General features: G+C 41.8%; 1 protein-coding gene across 2 annotated transcripts in view; it reads right to left on the reverse strand.

Annotated features, from left to right (window-relative positions):
- BAZ1B (bromodomain adjacent to zinc finger domain 1B) overlaps positions 1-18,030 on the reverse strand; it is an 84,531-nt gene that overhangs the window by 44,054 nt on the left and 22,447 nt on the right. The window contains exons 4-6 of one of the 2 annotated variants that reach the window (XM_023218693.1): positions 15,673-15,868; positions 9,695-9,816; positions 6,337-6,534 (exon numbers count right to left, since the gene is read on the reverse strand). In XM_023218693.1, the coding sequence (XP_023074461.1) occupies positions 6,337-6,534; positions 9,695-9,816; positions 15,673-15,868 (516 nt within the window). Of the gene's footprint in view, positions 1-6,336; positions 6,535-9,694; positions 9,817-15,666; positions 15,869-18,030 lie in introns of both variants that reach the window. The other variant, XM_023218692.2, reaches the window with a different exon arrangement.

Consider the following 18,030-nt stretch of genomic DNA (forward strand, 5'->3'; position numbering starts at 1 on the left):
ATCACAGCTCACTGCAAACTTGACCTCCTGGGCTCAAGGGATCACCCTGCCTCCGTCTCCGAAGTAGCCTGGACTAGTGGCACACACCATCATGCCCGGTTAATTTTTTTGTGTGTGTAGAAACAGGGTCTCATCATGTTACCCAAGTTGGTCTCAAACTCATGGGCTCAAGCAATCCTCCCACCTCAGCCTCCCAAAGTGCTGAAATTACAAGGAGGAGTCACTACACTCAGCCGAAAACAACAAACAAACTTTAGGAGCGAGACTTTATTTAAAGAAAAATCAGGCCAGGTGTGGTAGCTCACGCCTGTAATCCTAGCACTTTGGGAAGCCAAGGCGGGTAGATCACAAGGTCCAGGGATTGAGACCATCCTGGCCAACATGGTGAAACCTCATCTCTACTAAAAACACAAAAATTAGCCAGGTGTGGTGGCAGGTGCCTATAGTCCCAGCTACTCAGGAAGCTGAGGCAGGAGAATCGCTTGAGGCCGGGAGGCGGAGGTTGCAGTGAGCCGAGATTACATCACTGCATTCCAGCCTAGCGATAGAGCGAGACTCTGTCTCAAAAAAAAAGAGAAAGAGAAAGAAAGGGAGAGAGGGAGGGAGGGAGAGAGAAAGAGAGAGAGAGAGAGAGATCGATTAGCCACGCATGATAGCTCACGCCTGTAATCCCAACACTTCGGGGGTCAGGGGAGTGGGGACTGCTTGAGTCCAGGGTTTGAGACCAGCCTGGGTAACATGGCGAGATCCTGTTTCTGCAACAAATTAAAAAGAAAAAGTAGCTGGGCTTCGTGGTGCACACCTGTGGTCTCAGCTACTTAGGAGGCTAAGGTAGGTGGACTGCTTGAGCCCAGAGGTCAAGACTGAAGTGAGTTATGATTGCACCACTGCTCCTCCAGTCTGGACAGAGAAAGATCCTGTCTCAAAAAATAAAAAATAAAATAAAATATGTAATACTATGAGTAATGGACAAAATTATGTCACTGCCTTGTTACATGATGCACTGAGAATACATCGATTCTTATGTCCAAATATTCATAACCTGAATCTAATCATGAGGAAATAAACCAAAATCAAAGAGCATTCTACAAAATAACCGGGTACTATTATTTTAAAATGTCAAGGTTTTCAAAGACAAAGAATAGCTGAGGGACTGTCCCAGATTAGAAGAGACCAAAGAGACAAGTAAATGTAACACATGTGACACATGGTAGCACAATGAATCCTATTAAAGCAAAACAAAATTGTTTTTTGGTTAAAAGGCGATTACTGAAGAATTGGGAAAATGTGAGTAAAAACTATAGATCAGATAATAGAATTACTTCAATGTTAACTTCTTTATTTTGACAACTCTACTGTAGTTACGTTGGAAAATATCCTTGGCCAGGCATGGTGGCTCAAGCTTGTAATCCCAACACTTTGGGAGGCCGAGACGGGCGGATCATGAGGTCAGGAGATCGAGACCATCCCGGCTAACAAGGTGAAACCCCGTCTCTACTAAAAAATACAAAAAACTAGCCGGGCGAGGTGGCGCTGCCTGTAGTCCCAGCTACTTGGGAGGCTGAGGCAGGAGAATGGCGTAAACCCGGGAGGCAGAGCTCGCAGTGAGCTGAGATCCGGCCACTGCACTCCAGCCTGGGCAACAGAGTGAGACACCGTCTCAAAAAAAAGAAAGAGGGCCGGGCGCGGTGGCTCAAGCCTGTAATCCCAGCACTTTGGGAGGCCGAGACGGGCGGATCACGAGGTCAGGAGATCGGGACCATCCTGGCTAACAAGGTGAAACCCTGTCTCTACTAAAAAACACAAAAAAATCTAGCCGGGTGAGGTGGCGGGCGCCTGTAGTCCCAGCTGCTCGGGAGGCTGAGGCAGGAGAATGGCGTGAACCCGGGAGGTGGAGCTTGCAGTGAGCTGAGGTCAGGCCACTGCACTCCAGCCTGGGAGCCAGAGCGAGACTCCGTCTCAAAAAAAAAAAAAGAAAGAAAATATCCTTGATTTTTTGTTTTGCTTTGTAGACATGGAATCTTGCCATGATGCCCAGGAAGGTCCTGAACTCCTGGACTCAAGTGATCCTCCCACCTCAGCCTCCCAGAGTGCTAGAATTACACAGGTGTGAGCTAGCAATATCAACATTTTAAAGAAATCCATATTCCAGTATTCCGAAAAAGGGCATCCTGTCTGGAAAATCACTTGGCTCAGGAAAAAATAATTCATGTGTGTGTGAAGACAGCAGATTAGGCCAGATGCAGTGGCTCATGCCTGTAATCCCAACACTTTGGGAGGCTGAGGCAGGAGGATCACTTGAGACCAGGAGCTCAAGACCAGCATGGGCAAGAGTGAGACTCCATCTTTACAAAAAATAAAAAACACAAAAATCAGTTCGGCATGGTGGTGAGCACCTGTAATCCTAGCTAGTCAGAAGCATGTGGTGGGAGGACTGCTTGAGCCAGAAGTTCCAGGCTACAGTGAGCCATGATCATTCCACTGCACTCTAACCTGGGAGATAGTGTAAGGCCTACCTCAAAAAAAAAAAAAAAAAAAAGAGAGAGAATATGATAAATGATGTTAATATCTGAGGCAATCTAATTAAAGAGTACATGGAAATTCAGTAGTGTTTTGTAAACTCTCCTGTATAAAATTATTCAAAATAAAATATTAAAATATATTAAGAACAAGGCTAAACTCGTGCAGGATTCCAAATGTCTTAAAGTGTTATTTTCTTCTTATGCCTCTAATCCAAAGGTTTCCCTACTAGGATTTATCAGTCTAAAATAAGGGCTCAAACATGATGGAGAGACTAACAAAACAGGGCTTCAATGTATTACAAGAGGAAAATGAGCTGCAGATTTCATCTTAGATGACAGTTATCACCCAACTTCCTTGTAAATCATTCCTCCAAGTCATTGGGCCTACAAAAAATTATGCTGCCCCTAAAGTCCAAATGTCAGTGGCATTTTTCTCCAACAAATGGAACTTCTTCAAGTAATGAATAGCCAGTTACCTATTATATGCAACATACTACACTAAACATTACAAGATATAAAATAAGCAAAGTAGTTCTTATTCTCAAGTAATTTTTATTCTAGAAAGAATCTGGAAAACCACAAACACATCCTCATCATCATATTAAGTACTCAGGTAAAAATTCCTGCATCTTTACATAATTTTCCTCTCTCCCACATAAGCCCTCCCTATGGATCCCTTGCTAAAAAAAATTTTTTTTTTTTTTTTTTGAGACGGAGTCTTGCTCTGTCGCCCAGGCTGGAATGCAGTGGCCGGATCTCAGCTCACTGCAAGCTCCGCCTCCCAGGTTTATGCCATTCTCCTGCCTCAGCCTCCCGAGTAGCCGGGACTACAGGCGCCCGCTACCACACCTGGCTAGGTTTTTTGTATTTTTTAGTAGAGACAGGGTTTCACTGTGTTGGCCAGGATGGTCTCGATCTCCTGACCTCGTGATCCGCCCATCTCGGCCTCCCAAAGTGCTGGGATTACAGGCTTGAGCCACCGCGCGGGGCCAAAACTTTTTTTTTTTTTTTTTGGAGACAGTCTCGCTCTGTTACCCAGGCTGGAGTGCAGTAGTGCAATCTCGGCTCACTATAAGCTACGCCTCGCAGGTTCAAGCAATTCTCCTGCCTCAGTCTCCCGTGTAGCTTGGGACTACAGGCGCCCATCACCAAACCCTGCTAATTTTTTGTATTTCTAGTAGAGGTCTCCATCTCCTGACCTTGTGATCCACCCACCTTGGCCTCCAGAATGCTGGGATTACAGGCGTGAGCCAGCACACACCCGGCCTGCTGAAACTATTGCTCAGAACTCCCTCTCTTTACGCCTGGTCTCTCTCTACAGTAAATGTACTCAGAGCCTGATAGAACATTAAATTCTACAAAATCCCAAGGGTATACAGAGAGAGAAAATATCCCAGGCCTTTGGATGGATGGGTCCTCTGTGATGAACTTTAATCCTCAACAGATTATTTTAAATTTCTTCTAGATAAAGAATCCAAAGCAATGTTTTAAGTTCTACTTATCTATGTTCTTTACTATGTTTTGCCCTGGCTGAGAAGCCAAAGTACTAATTTTATAAATAGGAAAACACAGCTTACATACAGAAAACAATCAGTGACATGTCAAGTAGTATTGGGAAATAAGAAATTATTGTTTAAGATAGGGAAAACAAATAATAAACCTGAGTATCAGCCTTTAACTCTGTAAACCAGTATTTTACATGAGTCTTAAGTTTTCTGAGTAAAATCACTGCCCTCTTACAGCATTTTACTCTAAGCAAGCTTCCATTTCCTAGTTTCAACCTAAATTATAGCCAAATTTCATAATATTAGTAATTTAAGCCCCCACTAGAAATTCTGGGAGAAGCTTATTTCTTCAGAAATTACCTTTCAGGTTATAAGTTCCTAGAGTTCTAGTCTCTCTCTCTCCTACAAAAATTGTGGATCAGCTGGGCATGGTGGTACGTGCCTGTAGTCCCTAGCTACCAGTGAGACAGAGGGAGGAGGATCACTTGAGCCCAGAAGTTTCAGGCTGCAGTGAACTGTGATTGTCCCACTGCACTCCAGCCTGGGCAACATGGCAAGACCCTGTCTCTAAAGTAAGAAATAAGAGTGGATCGGCTTTTATGTCTTAGGAAACTCAAAAAATCTTTTACCCATAAAAAGAGTCTTTCACATTATTCACATACTTGAATCACTAAACTAAAATACATAAAAAGAGAGCTGTAAGATTAGAAAAGAGGAAAATATTTAAGGACTCAAGTAATCCAAGAATTAGTCTAAAACCCATTTAGAGATGGTTTCATAGAGTTCTCATACAGTTAAGACAGTAATCTCACGTCAAGACCAGAGAAAGTTGAATCATGGTTCCAAACTCTGTGGCAACAAAATGACAGTGAACTCAAATTTCTCTTCAATAAACAAAAATGAACATCTAAGAAAAAATTATAGTTCCATGGAAAATTTAGTCCTGAACTAGAAAAAGGCAGTTGCTTTCTAAATTTTTCCTTTTAAGCAAATAATAAAAATTCAAAGAGCCTAACAGAAGACACCACTTATCTTGTTGGTCTAGAATAAGAAAATAACTAAGTGCTAACACTACGACTGTAGGTCTTTACTATGTCTTGGAGAAACAAAATTATTTTTCAATATGCTTTTGTCATCATAATCAACTTAAGATAACTGAGCTAATTTAGTTGTTATGACTTAAGATGTCTTTATATTTTCATAATTAAATGAAATGGGAAAAAAAGAAATCCTGGAAATGTGACCTAGTTTTAATGGATCAAGAGCCCTTTTCTGGTTCTACTCTGGCCCAGAGACCAAGATGAAAATTACCAGCCAGTATGCTATGTTAAATTTACCAATGAAAGAAGCATTAAGTACTTTCAAAACCTAAATTAAAAAAAAAAACACCTTATCAGATAAAGTTTGAAATGGAAAAGAAAATCAGAAATCCTAGACCAGCGTCTTAAGTCTTGTCATCACTTTCTGTTGGTTCTGATTAGACCAGGTCTCAGATTCCCCATCTGTAAAATGAAACATATAACTTCATAAAAGTATTTTGAAAATCAAAAGAGATGATTTTTAAAATTACTCCTTCTCGGTCGGGCATGGTGGCTCACATCTGTAATACCAGTACTTTGGGAGGCCGAAGCAGCCAGATCACTTGAGGTCAGGAGCTCAAGACCAGCATGGCCAACATGGCGAAACCCCATCTCTACTAAAAGTACAAAAATTAGCTGGGTGTGGTGGCGTATGCCTGTAATCCCAGCTACTCAGGAGGCTGAGAAGGAGGAAGTTGCAGTGAACAGAGATCGCACCACTGCACTCCAGCCTGGGTGACACAGCGAGACTCCATCTCAAATAAAAAAAAAAAAAAATTACTCTTCAAGAGGAAAATACTAGGCTTCCCACTAACCTATCACACGCTGTGCTTCTCATTCCAGGTTCTTTTTAAAGTTGCCACTGTATGTGATCATCTTGTCTGACATGCAAAATCAGTTTTCATTCTTAGTAACTAGTTAACAAAATACTTTTTGTATTTATACTATACCTCATTCCAAAAAGGGTCTGAGGCACAAAAGCACATGTATATAGAGTTTTTAAATTATGCTAGCCTAATAAAAAATAAATTGAACTGGGGAAGATACTCAATGTGGCCTCTCCCCTACCAACCTCACATCACAACCTATATGAAACAGATATACCTGAAAAATTTTTAATTCATTATCTGATGTTAGAGTTCAAAACCTGCTATAAATATAAATATACTGGAGCCATCAAAGAAATAATGATGCTTTATCCTGTTGTCCAAAAATTAACAGTGACCTTACCTTGTATGGATCAAGTAAAAAGTCACTGAACTTGCTGGGCAGAGAATATTTCTTCACCAATTCATCTTCTACGACCCAAGGTGCATTTTCACCAGTACCAGCTCGTAATGCATTATGCCGTATAAAGTATCGAACTATCTCCTTATTTGGTGGGCGTTCTGTACGAATCAAGCTGTCTGCTGGCACATTACTGATGATCTAGGTTAAAAACAAATAAATAACTCACCACTGGGGTAAAAAGTAATTACCCAAACGAGAACAAGCAATATATGTTCTCTCCAGAAAAATCAAAATTCCATCTACATCAATAGAGCTACAAATTAGAAAAAAAAAAACAAAAAATTGGCCAGAGATGGTATCTTACACTTGTAATCTCATCAACTCAGGAGGCCAAGGTGTAAAGACCGTTTGAGGCCAGGAGTTAAGAGATCAGCCTGGGAAATATAAAAAGACCCTCTGTGGGCCGGGCGCGGTGGCTCGAGCCTGTAATCCCAGCACTTTGGGAGGCCGAGACGGGCAGATCACGAGGTCAGGAGATCAAGACCATCCTGGCTAACACGGTGAAACCCCATCTCTACTAAAAAATACAAAAAACTAGCTGGGCGAGGTGGCGGGCGCCTGTAGTCCCAGCTACTCGGGAGGCTGAGGCAGGAGAATGGCGTAAACCCGGGAGGCAGAGCTTGCAGTGAGCTGAGATCCGGCCACTGCACTCCAGCCTGGGCGACAGAGCGAGACTCCGTCTCAAAAAAAAAGACCCTCTGTGTACAAATATCAAAATATGCCAATAGTCCTAGCTATTTGGGAGGCTGAAGCAGAATTACTTGAACCCAGGAGATCAAGGCTATAGTGAGCTATGGTCACACCAATGCACTCCAGCCTGGGCAACACAGTGAGACCCTATCTCTTAAAAAAAGAGAGAAAATGGAGAATAACTTTCAGAGACAGAACATCAATTTAAAAATATCCTTAGGCAATCTGTTAATATGTATCAAAGTTTTCTAAAAATATGTATACCCTTTCAGCAATTCCTCTCGTTAAGAATTTATCTTAGGAAGTAAATGGACAAAGTCATCATCAAATGCTTTTAATAGCAAACACATGAGGAAGGGGTTGAGGGTTATTACCTAAAGGTACATCAATAAGGGATTTGTTAAATGAAAATATGTACATATAATGGACACTCCAGTCCTAAGAAAAAAGTTTCTCAAACCAGAAAAATTCATCAGAATCATCTAGGGTGCTATTAAAATGCAATGCTTGGGCCTCACCACACACTTAATGAATCTTATGACTCTCTGGCAGTAAAGGTTAGGAATCAACATGTGTAATCAGCTCCCCTGGTGACTATCACACACATTAAAATCTGAGAACATTGCTTTGGAAGAAAGTTTAATGACATTACAGATGCTTAGCACAGAATAAATGAACAAATTAAGTTATAAAATAATATAGACAGAATAGTTCTACTTTTAAAAGTCACTTAATAGCAGGAAACAGAGAAGGAAGGAAAACAAATTTTTTTTTTTTAAAAAGTCACTTAGGAGCTAACTACCATTTACTAAATCTATATTCACCAATTATCTCTGAGCATGACATCAGATATCATCTCTTTCTTATTTGCATTTTCTTTCTTCCTAAAACCAACTTACTCTGTGAATAAAATACCATCTATATCAATAGGGCTCATCAATAAGAATACAAGTGATACTTAGGGAACTGGTTAAAACTAAGCATGTTTTAATCAGCTACCTTGCTGAATGAGAAGAAAGTCTGTGAAAAATTGTATTTAACAATATCCAATATTCAAATATAAAAAAAATCCTGGCTGAGCACAGTGGTTCATGCCTGTAATCCCAGCACTCTGGGAGGCCGAGGCAGGTGGATCACAAAGTCAGGAGTTCAAGACCAGCCTGGCCAACATGGTGAAAACCCGTTTCCACTAAAAATACAAAAATTAGGCAGGGATGGTGGCGTGCACCTGTAATCCCAGATACCCGTGAGGCTGAGGCAGGAGAATTGCTTGAACCTGAGAGGCAGATGCTGTAGTGAGCTGAAGACCGCGCCATTGTACGCCAGCCTGAGCGACAGAACAAGACTCCATCTCAAAAGAGACAAAAAAAAAAAAAAAACACCTAGGCCAGGAATAGTGGTTCACGTTTGTAATCCCAGCACTTTGGGAGGCCAAGGGGTGCAGACCACCTGAGGTCGGGAGTTCGAGATCAGCCTGGCCAACATGGTAAAACCCTGTCTCTACAAAAAATACAAAATGAGTCAGGTGTGGTGATGCATGCCTGTAATCCGAGCTACTTGGGAGGCTGAGACTGGAGAATCACCTGAACCCAGGAGGCAGAGGATGCAGTATGCCAAGATCGTGCCATTGCACTCCAGCCTGGGCAATGAGAACAAAACTCTGACTCAAAAAAAAGAAAAAAAAAAAAATTCCTAATAACCCAGCCAAGGCTTCTGATCACAAACCATCAAACCAACAGTCAGAATAGAATTGGACTTGTCAACATTCTGAGGCAGGAACAAAACAATGTAAATAAAGCAGCAAAAGATTTGGGTTATAATCCTTTCCAATCTCATTTACTGAATCAAGAACTTTGACAGTTACTAAACTTCTCAGGTCTTAGCTGTTTCTTCTGTAAAATGGTTACATCTGATGACAAATGTGCACTGCCTTCCACACCCAGTCTGCTAATCCATCTCTTTCTATTTACAAGATTCTACATATACAGGTGGTGTAGGAGTACCTGAAAAGTAACACAGCGCCCAGCCCAAAACCCATTATTTTATATGCCACTATGAAAAAAACTCTTACCAATTGATTTTAACTTACATCCTGACTCTGGACAAGTTAAAAAATAAAAATAAAAACTGAACATCTTAGAATAAATATAATACTAAGTTAATTTGAGAGTATTTACTATTGTAGGTTATTAGCTTGTAGTTTTATAAGGTTCCTTGTAAAAGCACTGAGCAGAGTTGACTCAACGTCTGAGTTTAATTAACAAATGACTGCTCCACTTTTAACTGGGAAGAATGATTTCCTTGGAAAGTCTGTAACTGCTGGGAACAGATTCTTAATTTTCAAACTGAGTTTCAAGCACAAATGATACCCTAGTAATTCCTATATAAAAAAGAGGAAAAGCATGCTATCTTCTAGGAAAGAAAATATAATTTACATTAACCTGAAGTCATTAACTACTGTAACCAGAAAACCACTCAGAATCTGCTGTACAAAGATATTTATTTGCATTTTTCTTTAGCACATATTCTCCAACAAAAGCAACCCTATGATATTTTCTTAAAGAACATCTATCACATGTAAAAAGTTTAATGTAAAGTGTCAACTAACCTTATCTTCATTTTGTAGTTTCACATCATATTTGTGAGGCAGAAATTTTGGAGGAGCCCATTTCCTTTCTCCTTTTTTTAATGAAGTAGGAAGTTTTCGTGGTGATCTACGTGCTCTGTCATCTAGTCAAATCATAGAAAATTGTGAAAAACATAATTATTTTAATCCTTTTCATTCACTCATTAGCAAGTCTTAACTGAACGTCTGCTCTTCACTATGCACTGGGTGATGTAGCACAAAAATGAATCATAATGTCTTAACTTCAAGGAGTTAAAGTCTATGAGGAAAGTCACCAAGTAAAAAACTACAATGTGGTAAACAGCATAACAGAAGTTGGTAAAGAAAAACACTATGAGAGGCTGGACACAGTGGCTCATGTCTGTAATCCCAGCACTTTGGGAGGCTGAGGTGGGTGGATCACCTGAGGTCGGGAGTTCGAGACCAGCCTGATCAACAAAAAGAAACCCCTATCTCTACTAAAAATACAAAATTAGCCGGGCTTGGGGGCACATCCCTATAATCCTAGCTACTGAGGAGGCTGAGGCAGGAGAATCGCTTGAACCTGGGAGGCAGAAGTTGCAGTGAGCCGAGATCACGCCACTGCACTCCAGCCTGGGCAACAAGAGCAGAAACTCCATCTCAAAAAAAACAAAAAAGAAAAACACTATGAGAATACAGAGAAGAAATACTAACTTATTCTGGAAGGTAAGTAGAAAGATGAGTAAGAATATGACTTGGGACAGCTGTGGTAGTTCACACTTGTAATCCCAGCACTTTGGGAGGCCAAGGTAGGCGGATCCCCTGAGTCCCGGAGTTCGAGACCAGCCTGGGCAACGTGGTGAAACCATCTCTACAAAAAACCAATGACAGTCTGTGGCTATAACTAACTACAGTGCATTTTGGAAAGATCAACATAAAATGGGGCCCATCACAGTGGCTTGTGCCTATAATCCCAGCACTTAACGGGCTGAGACAGGAGGATCATTTGAGGTCAACAGTTCAAGACCAGCCTGGCCAGCACGGTGAAACCCCGTCTCTACAAAAAATAGAAAAAAAATTAGCTGAGCATGGTGGAACACGCCTGTAATCCCAGCTACTCGGGAGGCTGAGGCAGGAGAATTGCTTGAACCCAGGAGGTGGAGGTTGCAGTGCTCCGAGATGACGCCACTACACTCTCCAGCCTGCCTGGGCAACAGAGCGAGACTCTGTCTGTCTCAAAAAAAAAAAAAGAAGACGAATATAAAATGGAAAGTTGAGACTGAAGATAAGGAAATTAGAAAATACAATGCTAAACGCCTGAATTAGGCTGGGCACAGAGGCTCACACAGGTAATCCCAGAACTCTGGGAAGCTGAGGTGGGAAGAATGCTTCAGCCCAGGAGTTTAAATCAAGCCTTAGTCACATAGTGAGATCCTGTCTCTAAACAAACAAACAAAAAAATTAGCCAGGTGTGGTGACACACACGTGTGGTCTCAGCTACTCAGGAGGCTAAGACAGGAGGATCACTTGAGCCTGGGAGTTGAGGCTGCAATGAGCTATGACCACACCACTGCACCCTAGCCTGGGTGACAGAGCAAGACCCTATCTCAAAAGTAAACACCTGAATTTATGTAACTGTAATACAAAAGGAGAGTTAAGATGCATCTAGTTCGTGACCAACTAGACGTGAGAATGTTAAAGGTATCTTAAGTTTTTTGCCTTAAAGACTAGGGGGATGGATGGTGAGCCAAGTAAAAGAATGAGGAGAGAACAGTTCTTGTTTACCTGCCTTGGGATGCAAGAAGAGTGAAGTCAATTCAGCTTTACACATGTTGAATCTAAATTGCATAAAGGAGGGGTCAGGCGTGGTGGCTCACGCCTGTAATTCCAGCACTTTGGGAGGCCAAGGTGGGCGGATCACCTGAGGTCCAGAGTTGGAGACCAGCCTGGCCAACGTGGTGAAACCTCATCTCTATTAAAAATACAAAATTAGCTGGGCGTGGCAGCGTGCTCCCACAGTCCCAGCTACTGGGGAGGCTGAAGCAGGAGAATCGCTTGAACCCATGAGGCAAAGGTTGCAGTCAGCCAAAATTGTGCCACTGCACTTCAGCCTGGGTGACAGAGTGAGACTCCATCTCAAAAATAAGTAAATAAATAAATTGCATATAGGACAGGCAAGTAAAGATCAAGTCAACAGTTAAAAGTCTGACCCAAGCTTGGATTTCACCAGGCTACAAACAGTTAAGAATTCAAACTGTGTGGCCGGGCGCGGTGGCTCACACCTGTAATCACAGCACTTCGGGAGGCCAAGGTGGGCAGATCACGAGGTCAGGAGATTGAGATCATCCTAACACAGTGAAACCCCATCTCTACTAAAAATACAGAAAGAAATTAGCCAGGCGTGGTGGCGGGCGCCTATAGTCCCAGCTATTCAGGAGGCTGAGGCAGAAGAATGGCATGAACCCGGGAGGCGGAGCTTGCAGTGAGTTTAAATCGTGCCACTGCACTCCAGCCTGGGCGACAGAGCGAGTCTCAAAAAAAAAAAAAAAAAAAAGAATTCAAACTGTGGCATGAATAGCATATAACATTACACTATGCAAACTGAAAAACAGAAAGCAAAGAATAGAATCCTATGGAAAAAGTCAAAGGAATGGCAGGGAAGAAAGGAACTAAAGAAATGGAATAGCTGGAGCACTAAGAGACAGCGGTATCAAGCTAAGAGATATGAGTGACCAACAGTATTAAATGTAATAGATGCAACACTATTCACAATAGCAAAGACATGGAGTCAACCTAAAAGCCAATGATGGACACAAGAAAGAAAACGTGGTACATGTACACCATGGAATACTATGCAGCCATTAAAAAGAATGAGATCATGTCCTTTGCAGGGACATGAATGAACCTGGAGGCTATTATCCTTGCAAACTAACACAGGAACAGAAAACCAAATACTGCATGTTCTCACTTGTAAGTGGGAGCTAAATGATGAGAACACATGGACACAGAGGGGAACAACACACACTGGGGCTTTTTGAAGAAAAACAACTAATGGGTACTAGGCTTAATACTTGGGTGATGAAATAATGTATACAACAAACCCCTATGACGCAAGTTTACCTATGAAACAACCCTGCACTTCTACTCTTGAACTTAAATGTTAAAAAAACAATAAATATTAATAAATATAACAGAAAAGTCCAACACAAGCCAAGAAGAAATATCTGCATTTGACAATTAAGAGGACACTTGTAAACTTAATAGGAACTATTTCAGGAATATAGAGGCAGAAGTAAGACCACAATAAAACTGATGTTTAGAAAGCAGAGAGAACATTCCTAACCAAAACACTTCTCAACCTCAAGGAATTCCAAGTAATGCCCTTATTACAAAACTTCAATATCAAAAAGAAAAGGGAAACTGGAAAACATAGAAGTTAGCATTCACAATACAGAGGAAAAAACAAAACTGAAGTATCAACAACTTGGGGTGGACCAACTACAATGACACTCTCAGAAGTTTACTTCAAACTACATTAAGAAAGTACCTCGAAAACCATCTGCACAGATCCAAAACATCTAGAGACACAAACAGAATGGGAGACAGACAACATCACATTCTAATGCAAAGTTTGTACCAGTTAAACAGTGAGCGAATATTATTTGATTCTCTAACATTCATGGGGAGGGAGACCAATACACACCAAACACTTGGTACACCTACATTTTTGGAGGCAACAATAACCGAGTCCAGTCAAATTCTTTATTAATGAAGGCCTCAGAGGCTGAACGGTCTTCCCAGTGAGCCAAATCTCAATTCTTCAACTTTAAAAACATTATTGTTAGAGTCTCCAGGTCCCTAGGATATCACAGTTTCAGGATTTTACTTGCTCCCATGTGAGGGACTTAAATTACAGATTATGGAGACAAGAAAGTGCAACTGACCCTTGAACAGCACAGGGATTAGGGCTCTGACCTCTCCTCCTCTTGCAGTCAAAAATCTTTGTATACAGACAGGCACAGTGGGTCATGCCTGTAATAGCATGAGGCCGAGGCCGCAAGGAGGTCCAGGCTGCAGTAAGCTGTGATCACAACACTCCACTCCAGCCTGGGGGCAACACAGTAAGACCCTGTCTCAAAAAAGAGAGGTCAAGGCAGGAGGATTGCTTGAGCTCAGGAGTTCAAGACCAGCCTGAGCAATATAGTGAGAACTGATCTCAACAAAACAAACAACAACAACAAAAAAAAAAAAAACCCTACAGGCCGGGCGCAGTGGCTCAAGCCTGTAATCCCAGCACTTTGGGAGGCCGAGACGGGCAGATCACGAGGTCAGGAGATCGAGACCATCCTGGCTAACACGGTGAAACCCCATCTCTACTAAAAAAAACTACAAAAAACTAGCCAGGCGAGGTGACGGCGCCTGTAGTCCCAGCTACTCAGGAGGCTGAGGCAGGAGAATGGCGTGAACCCGGGAGGCGGAGCTTGCAGTGAGCTGAGATCCGGCCACAGCACTCCAGCCTGGGTGACAGAGCGAGACTCCGTCTCAAACAAAAAAAAAAAACCCTACAAAAATTAGCTGGGTGTGGTGGTGCGTGCCTACAGTCCCAGCTACTTGGGAAGATAAGGCGGGAGGACCGCTTGAGCCAGGAATGTCGAGGCTGCAGTGAGCCATGATCATGCCACTGCACTCCAGCCTGGGTGACAGAGCAAGACCTTATCTATGAAAAGCCAAAAAAGGAGAGTAGGACAATTAGCAATTTACTAGAGAGATGAACCAGCATCACATAAGATGACTGAGGTCACTGCAACTGCAACAGGTCACTAGGAAATGATTACAGTAGTATAGTATGTACTACAGTTCATTTTATTTTGTTATTATTTAATACTGAATATTCACATTTCTCTTGACTGAGAACAGTGCCATGTATGGTCTGTTTGTGTAAGTTCTGATAAATTTTAACTTTTTGTAATAGATTTCTGCATATATTTTATGGTAGTAAATGATAAAACAGACTAGTATCTACATGTATTTTATGCATTTATGACATACCTAACTTTTTGTTCTTTTTTTCAATATTTCTAGGGTACTCAGTTCGTCTCTGAGTTTCTTCAAACTGTCACAAGCCTCCACAAAATTTTCCAATACATTCACTGAAAAAATATTGAGAGATGGACAAGTGCCATTAAAAAGAAAAAGAAAAGAAAAAGAAAAATTCCATTTATACGTGGACCTGTGCAGTTCAAACTCATGTTGTTCAAGTGTGAGCTGTACCTAAAACCATCACATTGGCTTATAATGTAAAGAGCAATAAGTATTAGAATTTGCTCTTCCTACCCTGATTACCCCCCAACACATAAGTACCCATTTCAACTTCAAGACAAAAGGAAAGCAAACTTTTTGCCATCTTGGGTAGCTAGCAATGTGCACACAACTTTTTTTTTTTTTTTTTTTTTTTTGAGATGGAGTTTTGCCCTTGTGGCCCTGCTCTTATGGTCCAGGCTGGAGTGCAATGCTGCGATCTCAGTTCCCTGCGAACTCCGCCTCCTCGGTTCAAGAGATTCTCCTGCCTCAGCTTCCCGAGTAGCTGGGATTACAGGCGTGCACCACCACAACCTGCCAATTTTTGTATTTTTAGTAGAGACGGGGTTTCACCATGTTGACCAGGCTGGTCTCGAACTCCTGACCTTAGATGATTTGCCCTCCTCAGCCTCCCAGTGCTGGGATTACAGGCATGAGCCACAGCACTCGGCCCTGCACACAGATTTCTAAGCAACTAGAGGAAACGACTTCCAAATGGTCTTAATTGTTTAGGGAGACTCAAGTCTTGATTCATGTTGTGGACATTTTAGTTGTTCTATGAATCATAAATGAACAAAACCATGTCTACATAAAAAAAATCACACATTTAGCTGCTAGAGAACCCTAAAAGATACGTTCATAATAAAATAAACAGGATCTCATAAAGCACTAAGGAAAGCTAGCATCAAACATACTAATACTTTCTCTCCTTCCTTCATCCTCTTTCACAGCTGTCTCCTTCTTCTGATGGTCCTGAGCAATCTGACTGGAATTCTCTTTGTCACTTGATGGAGAATCACAAGCACCATCCGATTTCTTCTCAGTGGCCTCTTCATCCACTTTCTCCAAAGGATGAATCTTCACAATCTTCACCTTGAGCATTTTCTCCTTCCCAACCTATAAAGGAGACGGTAGAGAAAATCAGAGATAATCAATAAGAATCAGAAACCTGAAGATATTTACAATATATCATCCAATATACATACTCCTCAACTAACAAGAAGTCATTGAAACAGTAAAGTATCCAAGTACAATGAACTGTTTCCAACTTTACTTCTCAGACTTCTAGGTTGAAATATGACACCCTAAAACAACGAAATGATCACAATCTAGGTTCACGATTCATGTACTATGCCAATATACAAGGCAAAAGGGCAATCACGGTACCAGGCCTAAAATATGTGAATACAGTTCAATAATTTACATTTTATGTATTTATTTATTTTTTATTTATTTATTTTTGAGACACAGTCTCTCTCTGTCACCCAGGGTGGAGTGCAGTGGTGCCATCTCAGCTCACTGCAACCTCTGCTTCCTGGGTTCAAGCCATTCTCCTGCCTCAGTCTCCCGAGTAGGTGGGGCTACAGGCACGCACCACCATGCCAGGCTAGTTTTTGTATTTTTAGTAGAGACACGGTTTCGCCATGTTGGCCAGGCTGATCTCGAACTCCTGACCTCAAGTAATCTGCCCATCTCAGCCTCCCAAACCGTGCCTGGCCTACATTAAAAAAAAAAAAAAAAAGAAAAGAAAACAACTATATATGGATATCCAATTATTCCAGAACCATTTGTTGAAGTAACACCTTTCTCCACTTAATTACCTTTCCACCTCTGTTAAAAATCAACTGTGTAGGGCCAGGATTACAGGCATGAGCCACCATGCCCGGCCAGGCCCAGGAATTTGAGGCTAGCCTGGGCAACACAGGGAGACCCCATCTTTACAAAATAAAATAAAATTAGCCAAGCATGATGGCGTGTGCCCATAGTCTTAACTACTGAGGAGACTGAGGCAGGAAGATAGCTTGAGCCCAGTTTTTTTGGGCTGTAGTAAGCTATGACAGTGCCAGCACACTCCTGCCTGGGTGACAGGGTGAGATCCTATCTTGGGGGATTGGGGGGTGCGAACCTTTGTCCTCTTGACAAAGTGACTCCTTTTTTCATTAAAAAATGACTTGCTAGTTCTTTATCCCTGGTTACATTCTTTAATCCAAAATCTATCCTCTGATACTTACATAGCCCCTTCAGATTTCTTTTGACTTATGTTAACATGGTATTTATTTTTCCATTCTTTCACTTTTATTCTATGTGTATCTCTCTTATACATACAAAGCAATACCATTTGGTGTTGCTTTTTCTACCCAAAATGAGAATTTCTACTGTTTTGTTATTGTTTTAAAGAAACGAGATTTTTGTTACGTTGTCGAGACTGTCCTTGAACTTCTGGGCTCAAGCAATTCTCTCGTCTCAGCCTCCTAAGTAACTGGGAATATAGGCACATACTACACCTGGTCAATGTCTACCTTTTAACTGAAATGTTTAGACTACTTATGTTTAATATAATTATAGATATATTTAAGGTTTATTTGCTTTTCTATTCAGCCTCAACAAAACTAAAAATTGCTCTTCAAAAAATACTGTTAAGTAAACAAAAACACTGGCCAGGCATGGTGGCTCACGGCTGTAGTCCCAGCACTTTGGGAGGCCAAGGTGGGTGGACTGCTTGAGCCCAGGAGTTCAAGACTAGCCTGGGTAACATGGTGAAACCTCGTCTCTACAAAAGATACAAAAAATTTTTCCAGGCGAGGTGGTGCATGGCCAGTGATCCCCACTACTAGGGAGGCTGAGGTAAGAGGGTCACTTGAGCCTAGGACGTCGAAGATGAAGTCAGTTATGACTGTGCACCACACTCAAGCTTGAGAAACACAGTGAGACCTTATCTCACAAAATAAAAATAAAAACAAAAAATACAAAGTTTTTCCAATGCTCATTAAGAGTTCAAACCAAGCCAGGCACGGTGGCTCAAGCCTGTAATCCCAGCACTTTGGGAGGCCGAGACGGGCGGATCACGAGGTCAGGAGATTGAGACCATTCTGGCTAACACAGTGAAACCCCGTCTCTACTAAAAAATACAAAAAACTAGCCGGGCGAGGTGGCGGGCGCCTGTAGTCCCAGCTACTCGGGAGGCTGAGGCAGGAGAATGGTGTGAACCCAGGAGGTGGAGCTTGCAGTGAGCTGAGATCCAGCCACTGCACTCCAGCCTGGGCAACAGAGCGAGACTC

This window comes from Piliocolobus tephrosceles, chromosome 8, assembly GCF_002776525.5.
Source record: "Piliocolobus tephrosceles isolate RC106 chromosome 8, ASM277652v3, whole genome shotgun sequence".
In the NCBI taxonomy this organism is placed as follows: domain Eukaryota; kingdom Metazoa; phylum Chordata; class Mammalia; order Primates; family Cercopithecidae; genus Piliocolobus; species Piliocolobus tephrosceles.